Consider the following 15,885-nt stretch of genomic DNA (forward strand, 5'->3'; position numbering starts at 1 on the left):
AAAATTATTTTACTTCCCAGGCTGTAGATTTGTTTGTGTTTTGCTCATGTAATAACTTTAATGACTACTTGGAGAAGAAGAGTCGTTCAGATCCGATGGAACATGCATCAAGCATTCTGGACATTCTTTCTGCTGAACATTTGGAAGGTGGAGACATGTATAGTGGGTGTTGTCCCATCTATTACCTTCACCTATGTTTCTCAGCCTTTAAGATTTAAGATTTCTCAGCCAGCAAAACCATGCTTTAAAAAAGCAATTTGATAAGTCTTCATTCAAAAAAGTGATAGAAAATTTGGAAAAATGTGGTCACTTTCTCTTCATTTTGAATTCTACTACATAAATCTTTCCTTCTTTAGGAACAAGCAAACAATGGTGCTTACTGTAATTTTTGAAGGTTTTGTCGGACCCATATGAGAGCTACAACCCAAAATGACAAACAGTGTGGATCATAGAATTACCATACATACTTATATTTCTGTGAAGTTTTAAAGCTAAGGGATTTATTTAAATATGTGTAAAATAGATGCTTTAATTTCCATGATAGATGGATTTTTCATTTATTTATCATATAAGTCAGTTCAGCACACAAAAAATATGTTTAATATAGTTAAAATCATTCCGATAAAGTAGCAATTACAAATTTAAGTACCTCAGGGAGGAAAATTAAAATAACACAATAATATTTTTATGAGATTTTACCTAGTCATTTCCAGCCTTGAGCACCATACACAAAAAAACCCATTATAACCTATAAATATGACCCAGACTTCATTTGAATTGGTATAGTAGAGTAAAAGAAAAAGAAGGGGGCAATGCTTTGATGTCCCCTTTGAGCTGGAGAGTGAGATCAAATAATATTTCTGCCCTGCCATCCATTAGTTCTCTACTCAGCCAAATACAGAGTTCCACATATATATTCTTCAGTCGATGAGGAACATCTTGAAATCCTCCTGTGATCTAGAAAGTGCATTTACCAACTGTACATGCAAATTAGCTGGACTTAGTCCATTATTCCTGTTTATTTATTTATTGTTTGCTTGTTTATTCTTTCCCGCTAAATTGTTAGTATTCTTACAGAGCCCATGTGTCCAGCTTAATAGTTCATATAAACATAACAGAATCAGGGATTGTGCAAAACAGTTTTCATCACATCACAAAAAATTGCAACCTGACATTTCCCTGTGATTCCAAGAATTCCATCATTCCACTACTTACAGTAACTGAAATGGCTTCTTTCTTCTCCCACTTTAGCTACTGTACAAACATATGTTATTAATTTCCTTACATATGGGATTATAAATGATTTATAGTCCTAGGTTATCCCAGTCCTGATTATGCAAAGGATAGAGTGCTTATAAAATTCCACCTTAAAACTAATTAAATGTATCTGCAGTCAGTTCTTTTGCTCAGACATCTTATCTAAACAATGACACATAGCATTTGGAGCTAGTTATTCCACATCTGGAATCCAAATGTTAGAGATGATTATAAAAAAATCAGCACAACCACACCACTCAGGCGTTTAGCAGCCAGAAGCTCAAGTAACATGGACCTTGTTCTTCTCTGCATGTTGCTGCCTCTATTCACAGTGGCATGGGGCCAATATGGGAACTTTTACCATTCCTATGATAACTATGGGACTAATGATGACTGGGTTAATGTGTACCGGCAGGGTTTCAACTTCCAGTGCCCTCATGGGCAAGTGATTGTAGCGGTGAGGAGCATGTTCAGCAAGAAGGAAGGATCTGACAGATTGTGGAATTATGCTTGCATGCCCACCCCAGATACGCTTGGAGAGCCTACTGAATGTTGGTGGGAAGAGATCAACAGAGCTGGACTGCAATGGTAGGAAAGTTTAAACGTAGTTTAAACATAGACTCCTTGTCATGTGTAGTTAGGCTGATGCAATGTTTCAGACGATGGATGCAAAACTGCATGTTAACACCATAATAACTTCTTAAGTTAGTATCATCGGTTTTGTGTACTATAATGGTGATGCCATTATTCATTTCTATGAAGCAGTTGTAATATTTTCTTTATCTTATGAGGTAAATGGAGTACATTTATTGCATTAATTTCTAATTAAATAATTAATTGTTAGTTCCTTAATTTATTGAATTTATCCTAAAAGTTTGATCTGGGTAAAATTTTTCATCTTTCTAAGACATTTGAATTATTTTTGTTATTTTTTTTGTGGGGAGAAGAAAAAAAATGCTTGTCACGTAAGTTATTCCCTTGTTTTGTTCCATTATTGGCTCCAGTCAAACAAATTTCTTGAAGCACCAGTAGTACTTGCAAAACTTTATAAAAAATAGCCAAATGAAAACATTATGGCAGAATAAAAATAAATCTATGTAAATATATATAAGCAATTATAGCTTTAATTATATCACAGTTAACTGTCTGCAACAATTATTGTTCTTCAGGCATTTTAAGGACTGGCCCATGACAAACCAAATTTCACAACATGGGGATAGTGGTAGTACACAGATCTGGTTCGTGTCTTGTTTTGACATCACAGGATAACAAATATTCAGTTATTTAATTGACAGTTAATAAACTTCAGTCTTAGATTTTAAGTATACAGATGCCAAGAAAGATGTCTGTTTAATTAAACATGTATGTGTCACTATTAAATACCTCTATTATTCCCCAGGGTCATCATTTTTTCTTTATTTTTTAAAGACAAAAAGAAATTAAATTTTAAAAATGTATATATTTGCAAGGTTCAGATCCCAAGGACTTGGAATTGAATTCTATTATTAATGTGCAAAATATTTAAGAGAACATTGCAAGAATCATATGTCTGTTGTAAAAAGAAGCTTTGAGTGAAAACTGCTGTTTTTGCATAATGGAATTATCTAATTATTTATATGTTTATTTGGTTAATACCCTAACTTTGTTTTGTATAATTCAAGCCAATGTATGCAATGCTCTCTCCTCCTCCTATCTCCCCATCACAACAATCCTATGAGGTAGATTGGGCTGAGAAAGAGAGTGACTGGCCCAGAATCACCCAGATTACCTTGTGGTAATGCTCAAGATTTCCTGATTTCTTGCAAAGCACTTAATCCATTTATCTGATATGGCATTTTAAATTTATATACTAGTAAAATGCTCATTGTCATGACCTTTAACTGGGTGAAACATAGACAACAGTCTTTGAAGCAAGGTACCTCAAATGAACTACAGAATGTGTCCAAAATCTGGGATCCCTTACTCCCCAAGGAATGACATTTGGGAAAGTTGTGGCTACCTTAGTGCTACTGAAGCAAATATATCCTTCCGTTAGAGTAAATTTGACAGCATACAGAGGGCTTCAAGGGAAAGGAGAATGTCCTGCCTAGACTCTTCCTTACCAGTATAATATGGGATACCACCCCAAGAACTGATGTGGGATACTCCTCTCAAGCTTTTCAGCCAACTGAAATGCAATCCATAGTTTTAAGTGCTGTCTTGCATAGAGTGCTAGTGTGAAAAAGGAACTGCAACAAAGAAAAACAAAAAAAAAACAGCTAGCCTCTACTATGGAAGCACGCAAAGAGGACAGCTCATGTTGTCTCTGCAACAGCATATTTTTTTACTTGTTTTATTTGGGGCAGGGGACAGAATTCAGAGGCTATTAAACCATTTTAGTCCTTAAGAATTCTTAGAAACATCAACATTTGGGCTTCTTATTAGACCCACTTTGGAAATACAAATACTGGAATGGACTTCTAGTTTTCTACCTCTATTGCACTCACTAATTCCCCTGATTGTTTGACTTCTATAACAATCTGTCATTTATCATAGTAAAACCTGAAAATCTTGTTATCACGCCAAATATTTATCAGACCAAGGAAGTGCTAGTTCACTTTGGCAAAGAACACTGTGCCTCATCGTCTTATAGTCCATCTTTCCCACCTACCTCAGAATCCCAAAGTTAAGTCCCTTATTACATTCTTGCCAGAATTACATGAGGAAACTGCTTGTGTGGAATCCTGTTTAGTCAGACATTTTTACATTTCTGATTATCAAAATATTGAAATGTAAAATGCTGTAATAAGAAACAATCTCACCTTCGCTTAGCATTTTAGATTAAATGAAGACATTGCAGTATCTAAATACAAAATATTTTCACATCTTAACAATAGTATTTATGATTGCAGAAGATGCAGAAAATGCAGAAAAGAAAGAGGAAAAAAAGAGAAATAAAAAATTCTTTTAGCCCTTTTTGTTGTGTTTTTATGGTGTAATTATAATGATAATTCTTAATATAATTACTATAAAAACAATAGTATTTATGTTTGCATATGTCTTTGGGCTTTGTTTATTGAAACTTACATAGATTTGATGCCAAGGCTGCTGAGAAATGGGATTGACAGTTTCTTTGATGAAGGAAGATCTAGATGAGTGTCATTTAAAGTGAAAAAAAGATACAAACAATTAAATATATGCAATAAATATTTACTTGTATCATTATTGTTAGGAAACAAAGAGGTTTATTCCTAAACAAGGGATATTTTGAACAATTTATCCTCACAAAAACCTTGTAAGCTAAGAAAGTGCCCAGGACTTCCAATGGTTAATAAGGGATTGATGATTTCAGAGGCCTGTTCTGTCTCCATTATATCATCCTTTTCCCTATGGTTGAGTCACAGCAGAGAATTTTATTTTTGCCCAGCAAATCTGCTTAATTAGATAGGATAATGGAGCACAAGTATTTCTATTGTGTTACCTTTAATTCTGTTTTTAAAAATCACCTCAGAAACTGCCTCACTCTGAGTCAGATCTTTAATCCTTCAATTCCAACATATCAGCCTTGAAGGGCAACAGTTATTTAGGATTTCAGGCCGGGATTCTTCCTGACTTCTTGGCAATTTCAAGGACTGAAGCTGGAGCTTACAGAATAGAAAGTCTATGTTCTACAGTCCCTTCCTCGTTACTGGAGATAATCAGAGGGAAATATAAAAAGAAAAATGTTCTCTTTTTATTTTGTCAAAAACATTGGATTTCGTGGTAGGACATTTTCTTCTTGGTGGGAATTTCCATTTTATCTTGGCTTCTCCTCCTCTTCCACATGGCAAAATTAGCTACCACAGCACTATAATTATCTTCACAATGATTTTCTTAAATCAGTGTGGTTTTAAAGATGGCTTTACTGCTTATCTTCAAAGCAGTCCTGGTTGTTTTTAACTGTTAAGGAGGAAAAAAGTATAAGAAACAATACACCAGCATGGCAAATGTTGATTTCTGCACTCCTTATTGCCTAGTGGTGAGGAATGCTGATTGATTCCTGCCGAGTTCTCTACATCTGAAAGATCGCTGTGGTGAGAATAACCCCAAGCCATTTCAAAATGATTCCAAGGGATTGGAGAATGAAAATAGAGGCTTGACGTGCCCAGAGAATATCTGCATATCTATTTTTCTTCTTCCAAATCAAACAGTGCAGAGGATGAAGCCAAGATTTTCTTGCACTGCATTTTTTTAAAAAATGAAAGAAGATGGTTTGGCTTCTATTCCCCAAAAAACAAAAGAGGCTATAGCTTTTCAGGCAAGAAAAATGGCAATATGAGGAAATGTTTCACATGGTTAGATGTTTGACTTAGTAGACTTATTAAAAATGAAATGGAGGAAGGGAGCAGGAAGAATCTCTTTATACTGGCTTTAGGGTGGCCACTTCCATTTTCCCAAAACAAAAAGAAATGCATATAGTAATTTGTAGCTCAAATGTAATTTAAAACCAACCAACCAAACAAACAAATGCTGTAATTTAAATAGAAAGAAACCTATCTGATGGATAGCTTCAATAGCTTCACAATTTTATCTCCTTTCTTATCTTTCTTTAAGAGAAAAAGTTATTTATGAAAATCTGGTCATAGTTAATTCTCATCAGGATGCTGGTCAGTTGTCAGTGGTTTCTAATAATCTGCAAGTCGGGACTTCTAATTATGATTTTTATTTTCCTAATGTTTATGTATTTTATTTTTTTTCCTCTCTCCTCCCCCCGCCCAGGTATCAAACATGTTCAAATAATGGCCTAGTGGCAGGATTCCAGAGCCAATATTTTCCATCTGTGCTTGATCGAGAGTGGCAGTTTTATTGTTGCCGCTACAGCCGGAGATGTCCATATTCATGTTGGTGAGTTCACAAAACTGAATTGTCTATCCATATTAAGGCAGTATCTTTATTATTACAATTCAAGCTCTGGAAAATGTTGTCCAAGTCATTACATCTTCAGCAGACAAAATGGCAAAAACACAAAAGGAGGGAAAAATTGGCAGAGATGGACAATTCCACAGAATGTACACAAATCAATACATTATTTTTTACTATTTTGCCATTGATATGATTACTATGAAACCAATCAAAGAAGAGATAAACTTGATTTATTATATTTGATGAAATGTTAACTTACTTGAACCGTTTGGAAACAATGAGCTCTAAATATAATTTATGTGTATATAGTAAATTACCAAGTCAAAAATTATTAATAATTTGATAGCTGGATTTTATATTTCTTGTGTTTTTATCTTGCTACCAATCCTTGGGGAATCTTTTTATTAGCTGAGCACTTGAATGTTGCAGAGAAAAATCTACACTTCTCTTTCCTATAAGACAGAAAAATAAAATATTTGTAAAAGGCATCTGTTGAAACTATCTTTTCCTAGAGTAAGGACAAGGTGATGAGGACCCAGATTGTTGGGGGCAATATGCTGACTCTGTAAACTGCTTAGAGAGGGCTCTAAAGCACTGTGAAGTGGTATATAAGTCTAAGTGCTATTGCTATTGCTATCTGCACCCTAGTCCTTCCAACCCAATCCGTCTGTTTATGCAAATATTCTTAATAACCTATTTGGATTTAAGGACAATATTTTAAAACCTCTATCAATATGAATTGGATTTTTATAAGCAAAGATGAATGACAGATCTTATACATTTACACAAATAATTTGTGGAACCTAAAAATGTAATTTCTCTTTCTGGATCATAGAGTACATTTATCCATTTTATTATAAAGGTGATTGAGATCATTCATTATTACAAAAATCTCTTTTGAACTCCTTTATTTCATTATCTGTTAAAAATCATTCTAGTCATCCCAGGTAAATGAAAGTATTTATTTGCTACTACATTACTTTTGATATTAGGGGGAGAGGTTGCTCCTTTGTAGGTAGATATGTCTACTCAGAAATAAGTTCCAATGAATTGAGGAGAGAGTATTCTATAATAATTATACATAGACAACTCTGCCAATTAGTCACTGCTTTCTGAAACCTGCAACAAATCACTTAACATCACAAATTCACAGATTGTTAATGCAGCTGCAGTAAAGAGAATCTATGATCCAAATTTTATCTGTCCTGTTAAGAGGAACATTGACAAAATGTGTCCTTAAACTAACTGAACGAAACCCATTCAAGTTACTTAGACAAACAGAACTATTTATTCAGTTACAATGTTAAAAACTGGAGTTTCTCCCCCCCCCAATCTTTTAAAACAGCTTTTGGTACTTAATGGTTTCAGCCATTCAGGAGCTGGGGTAAAACATTTCTTTCTCACTGTGTGAAACAAGTAATAATGTAGGAACTCAGAAAAAAAATACTGATTACAAACATGTTTCAACCATACTCCAAACCAGTAGCATTCTGCATATTACATAAATGTTATAAGCACTGCATATACTATAGCTGGTAGCATAGATTAGGAAGCCACACCTGACAAATGCAAGACAGTTTATTATGTGTGCGTTTTATGCTTTTAATTTGGAAGAAGCATACTTTTCTGAAAAGTGTGTTTAGGAGAATTTGCCCACAGAAAGGAAAGAGATGGGCAATCACTTTCCTGGCATGGAAAATTAGGAAATTGCAGCAGCAGGTAAATTGCCCAATGGGAGCGATGATTGCTGGCAATCCAAACTGAACACCTGGCAACCATACTAAAGCATCCCAATCTGGACAGAATGTTCTTACAGGAACTTAGAATCCATCTGGCATCCTCAGAGGACTGGAGCAGTTAAGACAGCAGTGAAGAAGTGCCCTTAAATCATACATGAAGTGTCAATGGTAAACTCAGGCAATAGTTGATCTGAAGCCTTTATCTAACCATCTGTTAATGTTCATGAAGCTGTAGCATGTATGAATTTGAATAAAACAAACTAAACCTCTGAACATTCTTCAAGGGTCAGCTGATATATCCTATCTTCATTTAAGGTAACAATTGTGCATTATGAAAAGTAGTTTGTTAATATTATTGCTGAAGCCTGTCATAAAGATCTGTGCTTAATATGAAACAGGTGTCTCAGTTCTTTGGTGCTAATCACATTTTAAACAACATATCGCTCCTTTTAGAAGACCTGTGCCAGGATGCATATTCAGGACTATCTAGCTCAGTGATGCCAAACCTTTTTGGGCTCAGTGTGTCAAAAATGCATAAAATGCCTAACCTGATTCTGCTGATGTGTCACGCCACCGTCTTCTTTCCCCAGACACAAGAGAAACAATATGTAACGTACATAACTGGAAATATTTTTCAATTAGTCTTTATCCCTGAGGGAAAAAAATCCTATAGGAGGCAGCTCTAGGTTGCATGAGGCCTGAAAACTCTGGAGAATTCTCTAGTGGGGTCTTGCAGCTTCTAAAACAGTGTTTCTCAACCTTGACAATTTTAAGGCATGTGGACTTCAACTCCCAGAATTCCACAGCCAGCATTGCTGGCTGTGGAATTCTGGGAGTTGAAGTCCACATGCCTTAAAATTGTCAAGGTTGAGAAACACTGTTCTAAAATGAGTGGGAAAGCACACCTTGTTCTCAGGTGATTTTGGGAGGCTCCAGAAGCCTCATGGGAGCACACCCCATTCTTGTGCAGCTTCTGCAACTTCAGAAAACCTCAGAAAACTAAGCAAGAATGGGACATGGTGGCATGTCACCAAACAAAATGGGCAGATTTTGAAAAAAGCAGGAGAAGCTGCTGAAAGGTGATATTAATTGTCACTACAGTATTACCTTTGTTTCTGTTCCTCTGAAGTTCAGCTTCAGGGTTCCTTCAGGCAAATTATTATGTCAGTTGCAGATTCAGATTCTCATCTCTTCTTTGTTAGAAGGGTGTAAAAACTTAGTTCAAGATTGCACTTAGTGTGTCAGTGGATGTAATTTGAAATAATGGTCTATGTCAAATGGTGAAAAGGTAAAAATGTGTTCACAAGCTGTATTCCCTCTATCACATGCTTGAGTCTGCCTTGACAAAGAACAAGCCACTATAAAGCAGCATTTATGCTGCACAGAACTCTGCTATATGGAGACTCTTCAATTGACTATCTGGAGACCTGGTTAAAATGATGAGAACAGTGTGCAATTTTAATCAAATAAGGAAGAAACGTTTTCCCAGATTTTATTGCTTCCATGTGCATTGCATAGACAAGCTGAAAATGCCTGACATAGTATAATCAGTCTGAATTGTAAATAGTTCCAGAATTTCAGAGTTCATTATTTGGTGATTTTTAAACTATTTTTTTCCTCAGAAATGCTATTCTGTGATAATACTTAGACAATACATGGAATGTTCTTTTGAAAAAAAAAAAGCAGATGAAAAAACAGTAATTAAATCACATATGCTGGGTTTATGAAAAAGTAAACTTACTCTACAAAGTTGGTGCCCATATGCTTAATTATGGAGAAATATAGAGTAATTTTATTCTCTGTAATTGTTAGGGAGGCATGGACAGATAGACGCCACTGCCCTGTGCTAACAAAATGAAACTTCACATTCTTCATTTTTGTTGGGCAATGTACCACAATGTACAATTTTTTCCTATGCCATCTTATTGAACACTATAAAGATATGCAACTCTCTGGGGTGATTGGTACATGGTGGAATTTTGTGGATTTTTTACAACAGATATGTCATGGGAACTGTGACTGGCCAAAAACTGACCACTAATCTACATGCAAGCAGGTAATGTTATACCCTGCTGACTCCTCTAACTTATAAGTATTTTCAGTGGTGGAATTCAAATACCTAAACAACTGGTTCTCTTATTTGATGTAGGCCTGGGCTCCGAGGCCTAGAACGGACTTCCGGAAGTGGCATTCACGCATTTCGAGTGGGCCGTTCTAGGCCTGGGAGGTTGTCTCTGAGGCTTAGAACGGAGTTCTAGAAGTGGCATCCACACATTTCCAGTGGGCCATTCTAGCCTGGGAGGTTCTCTGAATGCAGCAAAATTTACCTACTGGTTCTGCCGAACCGGTGCAAACCGGCTGAATCCCATCACGGAGTATTTTGCTATAACTCCTCTACCCCTTATTTTTTTTACTTTTCAACAAGCAAACCCATTACATGACTGTATCAACTGTAAGGAGCTGGGGTGGCACAGTAGTTAGAATGCAGTATTGCAGACTGACTCTGCTCACTGCCAGGAATTTGATCCTGACTGATTCAAGGTTGATTCAGCCTTCCGTCCTTCCAGGGTTGGTAAAATGAGGACCCAGATTGTTGGGGGCAATATTCTGACTCTGTGAACTCCTTAGAGAGTGCTGTAAAGCACTATGAAGCGGTATATAAGTCTAAGTGTTATTGACTGTGCTATTGCTATCTACCTACAGTTATCATTTTCTAAGAATATAGATGAAGCAGTCCCCAAAATGAAGATATGTTAAAAAATGATACAATGTGGATATTTCCAATTTCATTATTAAAAAATTAAAGTCAGATAAGATAAACATCCTGGTAGGCATCATGTTGTCTATTCATGAAATAAAAGAATGAAATTGACCTACTGCAGAAAAGAGTTTTTATTATATCTCCCCATCACATCTTTGGATAATAGTAACCTCTCCCAGATGGAAATTCAATTTCATTATTGAATAAACTGAACACCATTCTACCACTCAGAACAAATCAAGATGTGACTATATGCTTACCATTTTGTTTAGTCCAGTTTTCTGTACTACAGTCTTTAGCTTTCTTTATGATGGAGAAACTGAGGGGATGTACTGAGGCATTCATTTCTCTCTAGAAGCACTAATTGGCTGATAGTTCTCTGTCCTCTGCTATTGTTTCTGAAAAGCAAATGTTGATTAACTCTCAGTTTTTCCTATAGTATCCAAGCATGCTAATAAATGTGGAAATAGATAATCTATACAATCCCAATTGTATTTTAATTGTTAAATCAGAAACATATTGATCACCTTGGATGCCATAGAAATAGGAATCAAGAATTACTAAACATTTGAGTATTTAACTACCATTAGTAAACCCATGTCAATTTTGGTCTATAAATCTAGCCTCTGATTCTCCCTATTCCTTTAAATTTTAAACCATGCTTGATTTGGATTAGGTACTCCTGGTCATTCTGAAGTCATCAGCCTTTCTGGAACAGAATCTACAATATTTTGCTCTTGACTTGCATACATTTCTGACCTATTTGGATTGAAAGCCAATTTATCTGAAAACAACTGCCTCTGGCCCAACTCATTCCAAGGTCTGACTCATATACAGTATAAAGGGAAAAGGACAAGCCTATAAGTGGATTGACAGATGAATTTTGTCCATGATCAAGATGGACATTGTATTCATATGTTGATTTTGGATAGTATAGTATATATATTATTGCATTCACCAAAGACTTAAAACTCCTTATTCTAGTTTTAATGCAAAACTCATTTCTTTGGCTAGCTATGACTAGTGACCTTAAAATACCACTTTAAAGATCACATTTTATGATTAAAGGTCACATTTTTACATTCTGGAGAGAGAGAGAGAAGTTCCCTGAGAATGGGAGCATGAGTTTGAAAGCTTGGAAGATTAAACCTCTGGTCCCAGTGACTAAATTGGATCCTATCACATTTTAAGACACATAATAGAAAATTAAACTGATAAAACTCATAGTTTTTTTTTCTGTCTCCATTCCCAGATCCACAGGAATTGGTATCAATAGGAGAAGACCGGATTCCTAGGATCTACTGACTTGTCTCTGGGGAAGCATTATTTCATGCTTTTAAAAAGTATTAATACTCTGACCAAGGATAGTCATATTCTGTAATTAAAAATTTTAAAATAAGATTGAAACTTCTTTGAAAAAAGAAAGAAAGAACATTCTACTCCTACTTGCTGAAGATTACTTACAATAATTATTTTTCAGGTCTGAGATTTATCAAATATGTGTTCAACAATCTGAACAGAGTCTCAAGTATCAATGTGTTTTGCAGTGGGCTATTATTCCTGTACAAACTGCAGAAATGATTGTTGTTTTCTTTTTCCTGATTTATAAGGATGACATCAGAACATCCAGAGCACTATGGAGAAGATATGGACATGATGTTGTATGCTTATGATCATTATATCCGCGGAGCAGCTACAACTTTCTCTGGTGTAGAAAGGTCAGGTTCAAAAATGCTATTTTAAAGCTGAATCTTTCCCTTAACACTAAGCATGAAATATTAAAGAAAAAAAAACACAAAGATGAAATAATTACCTAGGTGTGATGGGAGCAATGGATATAATAGAAAGCATGATGACTTTTCTGAGAGGCAGAAGGACAATTGCCCTTTAACAGTTAACAATTAGCTAACAGCCAGATAGATATCAATCTTTTTTTACACCCCCCCCCCAATATTATCTTAATAGACCTCCCTCCAGTAATGGCAATTCCAAAACAAATACCTTAAGTGTAGAAAGAGCTTAGCCCTAGACATTAATAGGAAAAGGAGACTTTATTATATATTAAATTCTGATATTGATATTGTAGAGTAATTCAAGTTATTAATTTCAATATTTTTAGAATATAGAATTATAGTTCTGTACTTATTTGGCTGAAGTGGTTTTGGAACTTTTTACAGAATTAAAGGAAGATTCTTTAACAACTGAAGCAATTTAAAGTAATAGTTTGAAGCTGTAAAACCAAAAGAAACTGCAACTGAATTCCTGATATTGTGCTGTAAACTTTTAGAGAGGATAACCTTGTTTATTTAGTGAATTAACATAATAAAAGAATCAATATATGATGGGGCCAGTTCTTGACCATTCTTTACAACTGAGAGCAAAAGGAAGCAATACCAAGCAAATTGTACATTTGCTTTCAGAGTAGTTTGAACATTCTTGAGATAAAAAGCAATTCAAATCAATGGATAATCAATACTGTTATAAAACTTTCTTTTTGGGGTGTGTCTTCAAGTGATGATTAGCACCTGACAACTGCCTGAATAAGTCCCTGCAGTTGTGTTGGAAAAAAATTCTGAAATGGCTTGCCATTGCCTCTTTCCTGGGGCTGAGAGAAAGTGACTGGTCCAAAGTCAACTAGCTGATTCTGTGCCTAAAGTGGGATTAAGATTCATACTTTATAGCCTGGTGGTTTTAACCATTGCACCAAACTGGCCCCACTTAATCATTACATCTGAGCTGAAAGAATATAGCCATAAAATATGCTCATTTTTAATAATGGAAAATGTATTTCTCCCCCTTTTTCAATGCAACATATTTTGCTTTAGTTTGATTACAAGCAGCATTGCTCCTGGATGAAATTGCATTTGGAAAAATTCTATGAAGTATCATTAATAGCCATTCTAAATCAGATTTCCAATTTTATTTAGGCTCAAGGCCCAAGTATTTCAAAATCACGCTAGAGACCTTGCTAGTTGTTTTTCTTTCGCTAGAAAAACCATAATTCAATTTTTTTTTACTGTAAATAAATTTAATTCATAATCTTAATATATTTGGTATTGTTTTCTTATTTACAGTGTATTAAACCTTATTTTTATTTCTCTTCCTTTGCAGAGATCGTCAGTGGAAATTTATTGTCTGCAGGATGACAAATTTTGATTGTCAATTTCAAAATGCTTAAAAATTCTGAATATATGCTACACTTTGGAGTTTGGGTGGGAAATATAATAAAAGGGTGAAAGGAAAAAAAAGGCAAGAAAGTCAAATCAGTAATAAATGCATCAACCTCTTACAGAGGTTTGACTCTTGTATTCAAAAAAGGCTGGTAAGTACAATATTGAGTTATTTCTTCACTTTCTGCAGGGGAATTCATAGAGCTCTTAATTAGAGAATAGAATTTCTGCCTGTATTCTCACAACCTCTGCAGAGCCTGCGCACATAATACTTGAATTTCCATTGCTTTCCAGTCCATTACCTGCCTAGTCAGTTGCACCTGCAGAATTAATGTTAATTTGGGAGTATGCATGGCCAATCTCTCTTCCCATAATAGTAGAACTTTTACCCTTATATTGGTGTCAATTCTCACATATATCACTATTATGACCTGGGCATATGAGTAGCTGCTGGGCAGAGAGCAATCTTTGAGAAAACTGCAGATCATTTTCCTGGTTTTTTTAAATGGTTAGATGGTTACTTGTTTAAACTTGGATAAAGTTACTTCCTTTGTTATTTAGCTACTCTGTACAAATACAGCTTGATTTTGCATAGCAACTTTATATCCACTGCATCCACTTACTTACAAAAGAGCAAAAGCTCCCTAACTTGAGCTTTCTTCATATCTGTTCACACTGCTGAGATTAGCAAAATAAAAAATAAAAAAAAATCACCTTTGCAAACCATATCATTATTATATTATATCAAGGTTGGTTGGTAGCAGTCACTTTTAAAGATTGTTCATCTACATTTTTAATTGTTTGTTTACACTTCAAATGAAATAGATTAAAATACATTCTGAGGACCATAATATCTCCATGTTGAATGGTATCAAATTATTTTTGTTAACTGTTATATATCCGTGTTGCTTCCCTTGTAATTAGAGACCATAATAAATTCTAGAATACTGAAACCCCATGGAAAAGAGCAATGGCAATTGTGTAACTCTGTACAAAAACCGATTATATTCCAGTGGCTTTTGCTTTGTAGCTCAAATGTGAATATAATTTTGTTGAACATTGTTTAAGGCTTAACTATGAAGGAAGTCATTGAGGGAGTTACTTAAGAATAAAATATAAACAAATGCTGTGCAATTTATTCTAAATACCTGTATCTATTATTCAAGTATATTATGAATTATTTACAATTAAATGAATAAAATAAATAAAATTATATGGCAATTCAGTAGCTTTTAAACAGCTTTCAACAATTGTTTGTGCATTTAATAATTGCGAACAAATTAGCTGTAGACATTCTGTTACTAATTGCTTAATATAAATTAGCAAAGTTCTACTATATTCAAAAACAATAGATACAAATGATTGTTTATGGATTTGGTCTCACTCATTATGAAAGTATTAAAATTGTAATCAGCATGCCTTTGAGAAGGATTAGGAAAATTTTAAAATATGAATAAGTTGTACAAAATGCATTTGAAGTGAATTCCATCTATTCAAGAAAGAATTAAAGTGAAATATTTTGTATCTAGCAAGAATAGAAATTCAGGAAAGGGCATCATTTTGCATTGTTAATGAATCAACCCATCCATTAATTAATGCAGCCTAAAGAGCATACTCACATTAACACTTAAAACACTATGCTTCAGTTTTCATGTGAAAACAAGAGAAAGAAAACTTTCATAATTGGGATCTGGTTCCCTTCCTGAAAATCTTTGCATTTCAGAAGGCAGCTTTAGTAACGTCTCTCCTGAGGAATCAAGATTAACTTGGCTGAACCAGTAAAACTCCAGAATTTCCTCTGAAGTGGAATCTTTTGTGAGGAACATGATATTGTAAATCACAAGAACAATTTCTTGGAAGTAAGCAGAAGAGGGAATAATAATGGTGTATTAATTATATACAGGAATGGGTGATCTATATGGAAAGAGTTTATGATCTTTGCAATATTGTATATTGCACAAAGGTGCATGTACACACACACACACACACACACACACACACCTTGATTTAAGATATACTTATGAAACAAGAAAGGATACTGTCTTGAGCCAAGTTTCCCTACAATAGTGCTATGATC

At 34.7% G+C, this 15,885-nt stretch overlaps 1 protein-coding gene and 1 long non-coding RNA gene across 5 annotated transcripts in view; one reads left to right on the plus strand and one right to left on the minus strand.

Annotated features, from left to right (window-relative positions):
- Window positions 1-15,885, minus strand: part of LOC120298586 — a 65,982-nt gene that overhangs the window by 17,884 nt on the left and 32,213 nt on the right. For 2 of the 4 annotated variants that reach the window (XR_005554145.1, XR_005554146.1), the window contains exons 2-3: window positions 10,899-11,036; window positions 4,324-4,384 (exon numbers count right to left, since the gene is read on the minus strand). This is a non-coding gene — a long non-coding RNA (uncharacterized LOC120298586). The remainder of the gene's footprint in view (window positions 1-4,323; window positions 4,385-10,898; window positions 11,037-15,885) is intronic. The other 2 variants (XR_005554147.1, XR_005554148.1) reach the window with 1 other exon arrangement.
- Window positions 1,473-15,029, plus strand: DPT (dermatopontin). Its single transcript, XM_039322486.1, has 4 exons — window positions 1,473-1,845; window positions 5,995-6,120; window positions 12,249-12,356; window positions 13,750-15,029. Exons 1-4 carry the CDS (start codon window positions 1,547-1,549, stop codon window positions 13,814-13,816), a joined length of 600 nt encoding a protein of 199 aa, XP_039178420.1. The 5' UTR covers window positions 1,473-1,546; the 3' UTR covers window positions 13,817-15,029.

Source organism: Crotalus tigris, unplaced genomic scaffold (genome assembly GCF_016545835.1).
Source record: "Crotalus tigris isolate CLP2741 ecotype Arizona unplaced genomic scaffold, ASM1654583v1 scf7180000024115.3125172, whole genome shotgun sequence".
In the NCBI taxonomy this organism is placed as follows: Eukaryota; Metazoa; Chordata; class Lepidosauria; order Squamata; family Viperidae; genus Crotalus; species Crotalus tigris.

Excerpts from the sequence above, each read along its gene's own strand:
- DPT (XM_039322486.1), top strand. The coding sequence starts at position 1,547 with ATGGACCTTGTTCTTCTCTGCATGTTGCTGCCTCTATTCACAGTGGCA. Across the intron at positions 1,846-5,994 it reads AACAGAGCTGGACTGCAATG|GTATCAAACATGTTCAAATA; the intron begins GTAGGAAAGTTT and ends CCCCCCGCCCAG. Across the intron at positions 12,357-13,749 it reads ACTTTCTCTGGTGTAGAAAG|AGATCGTCAGTGGAAATTTA; the intron begins GTCAGGTTCAAA and ends CTTCCTTTGCAG.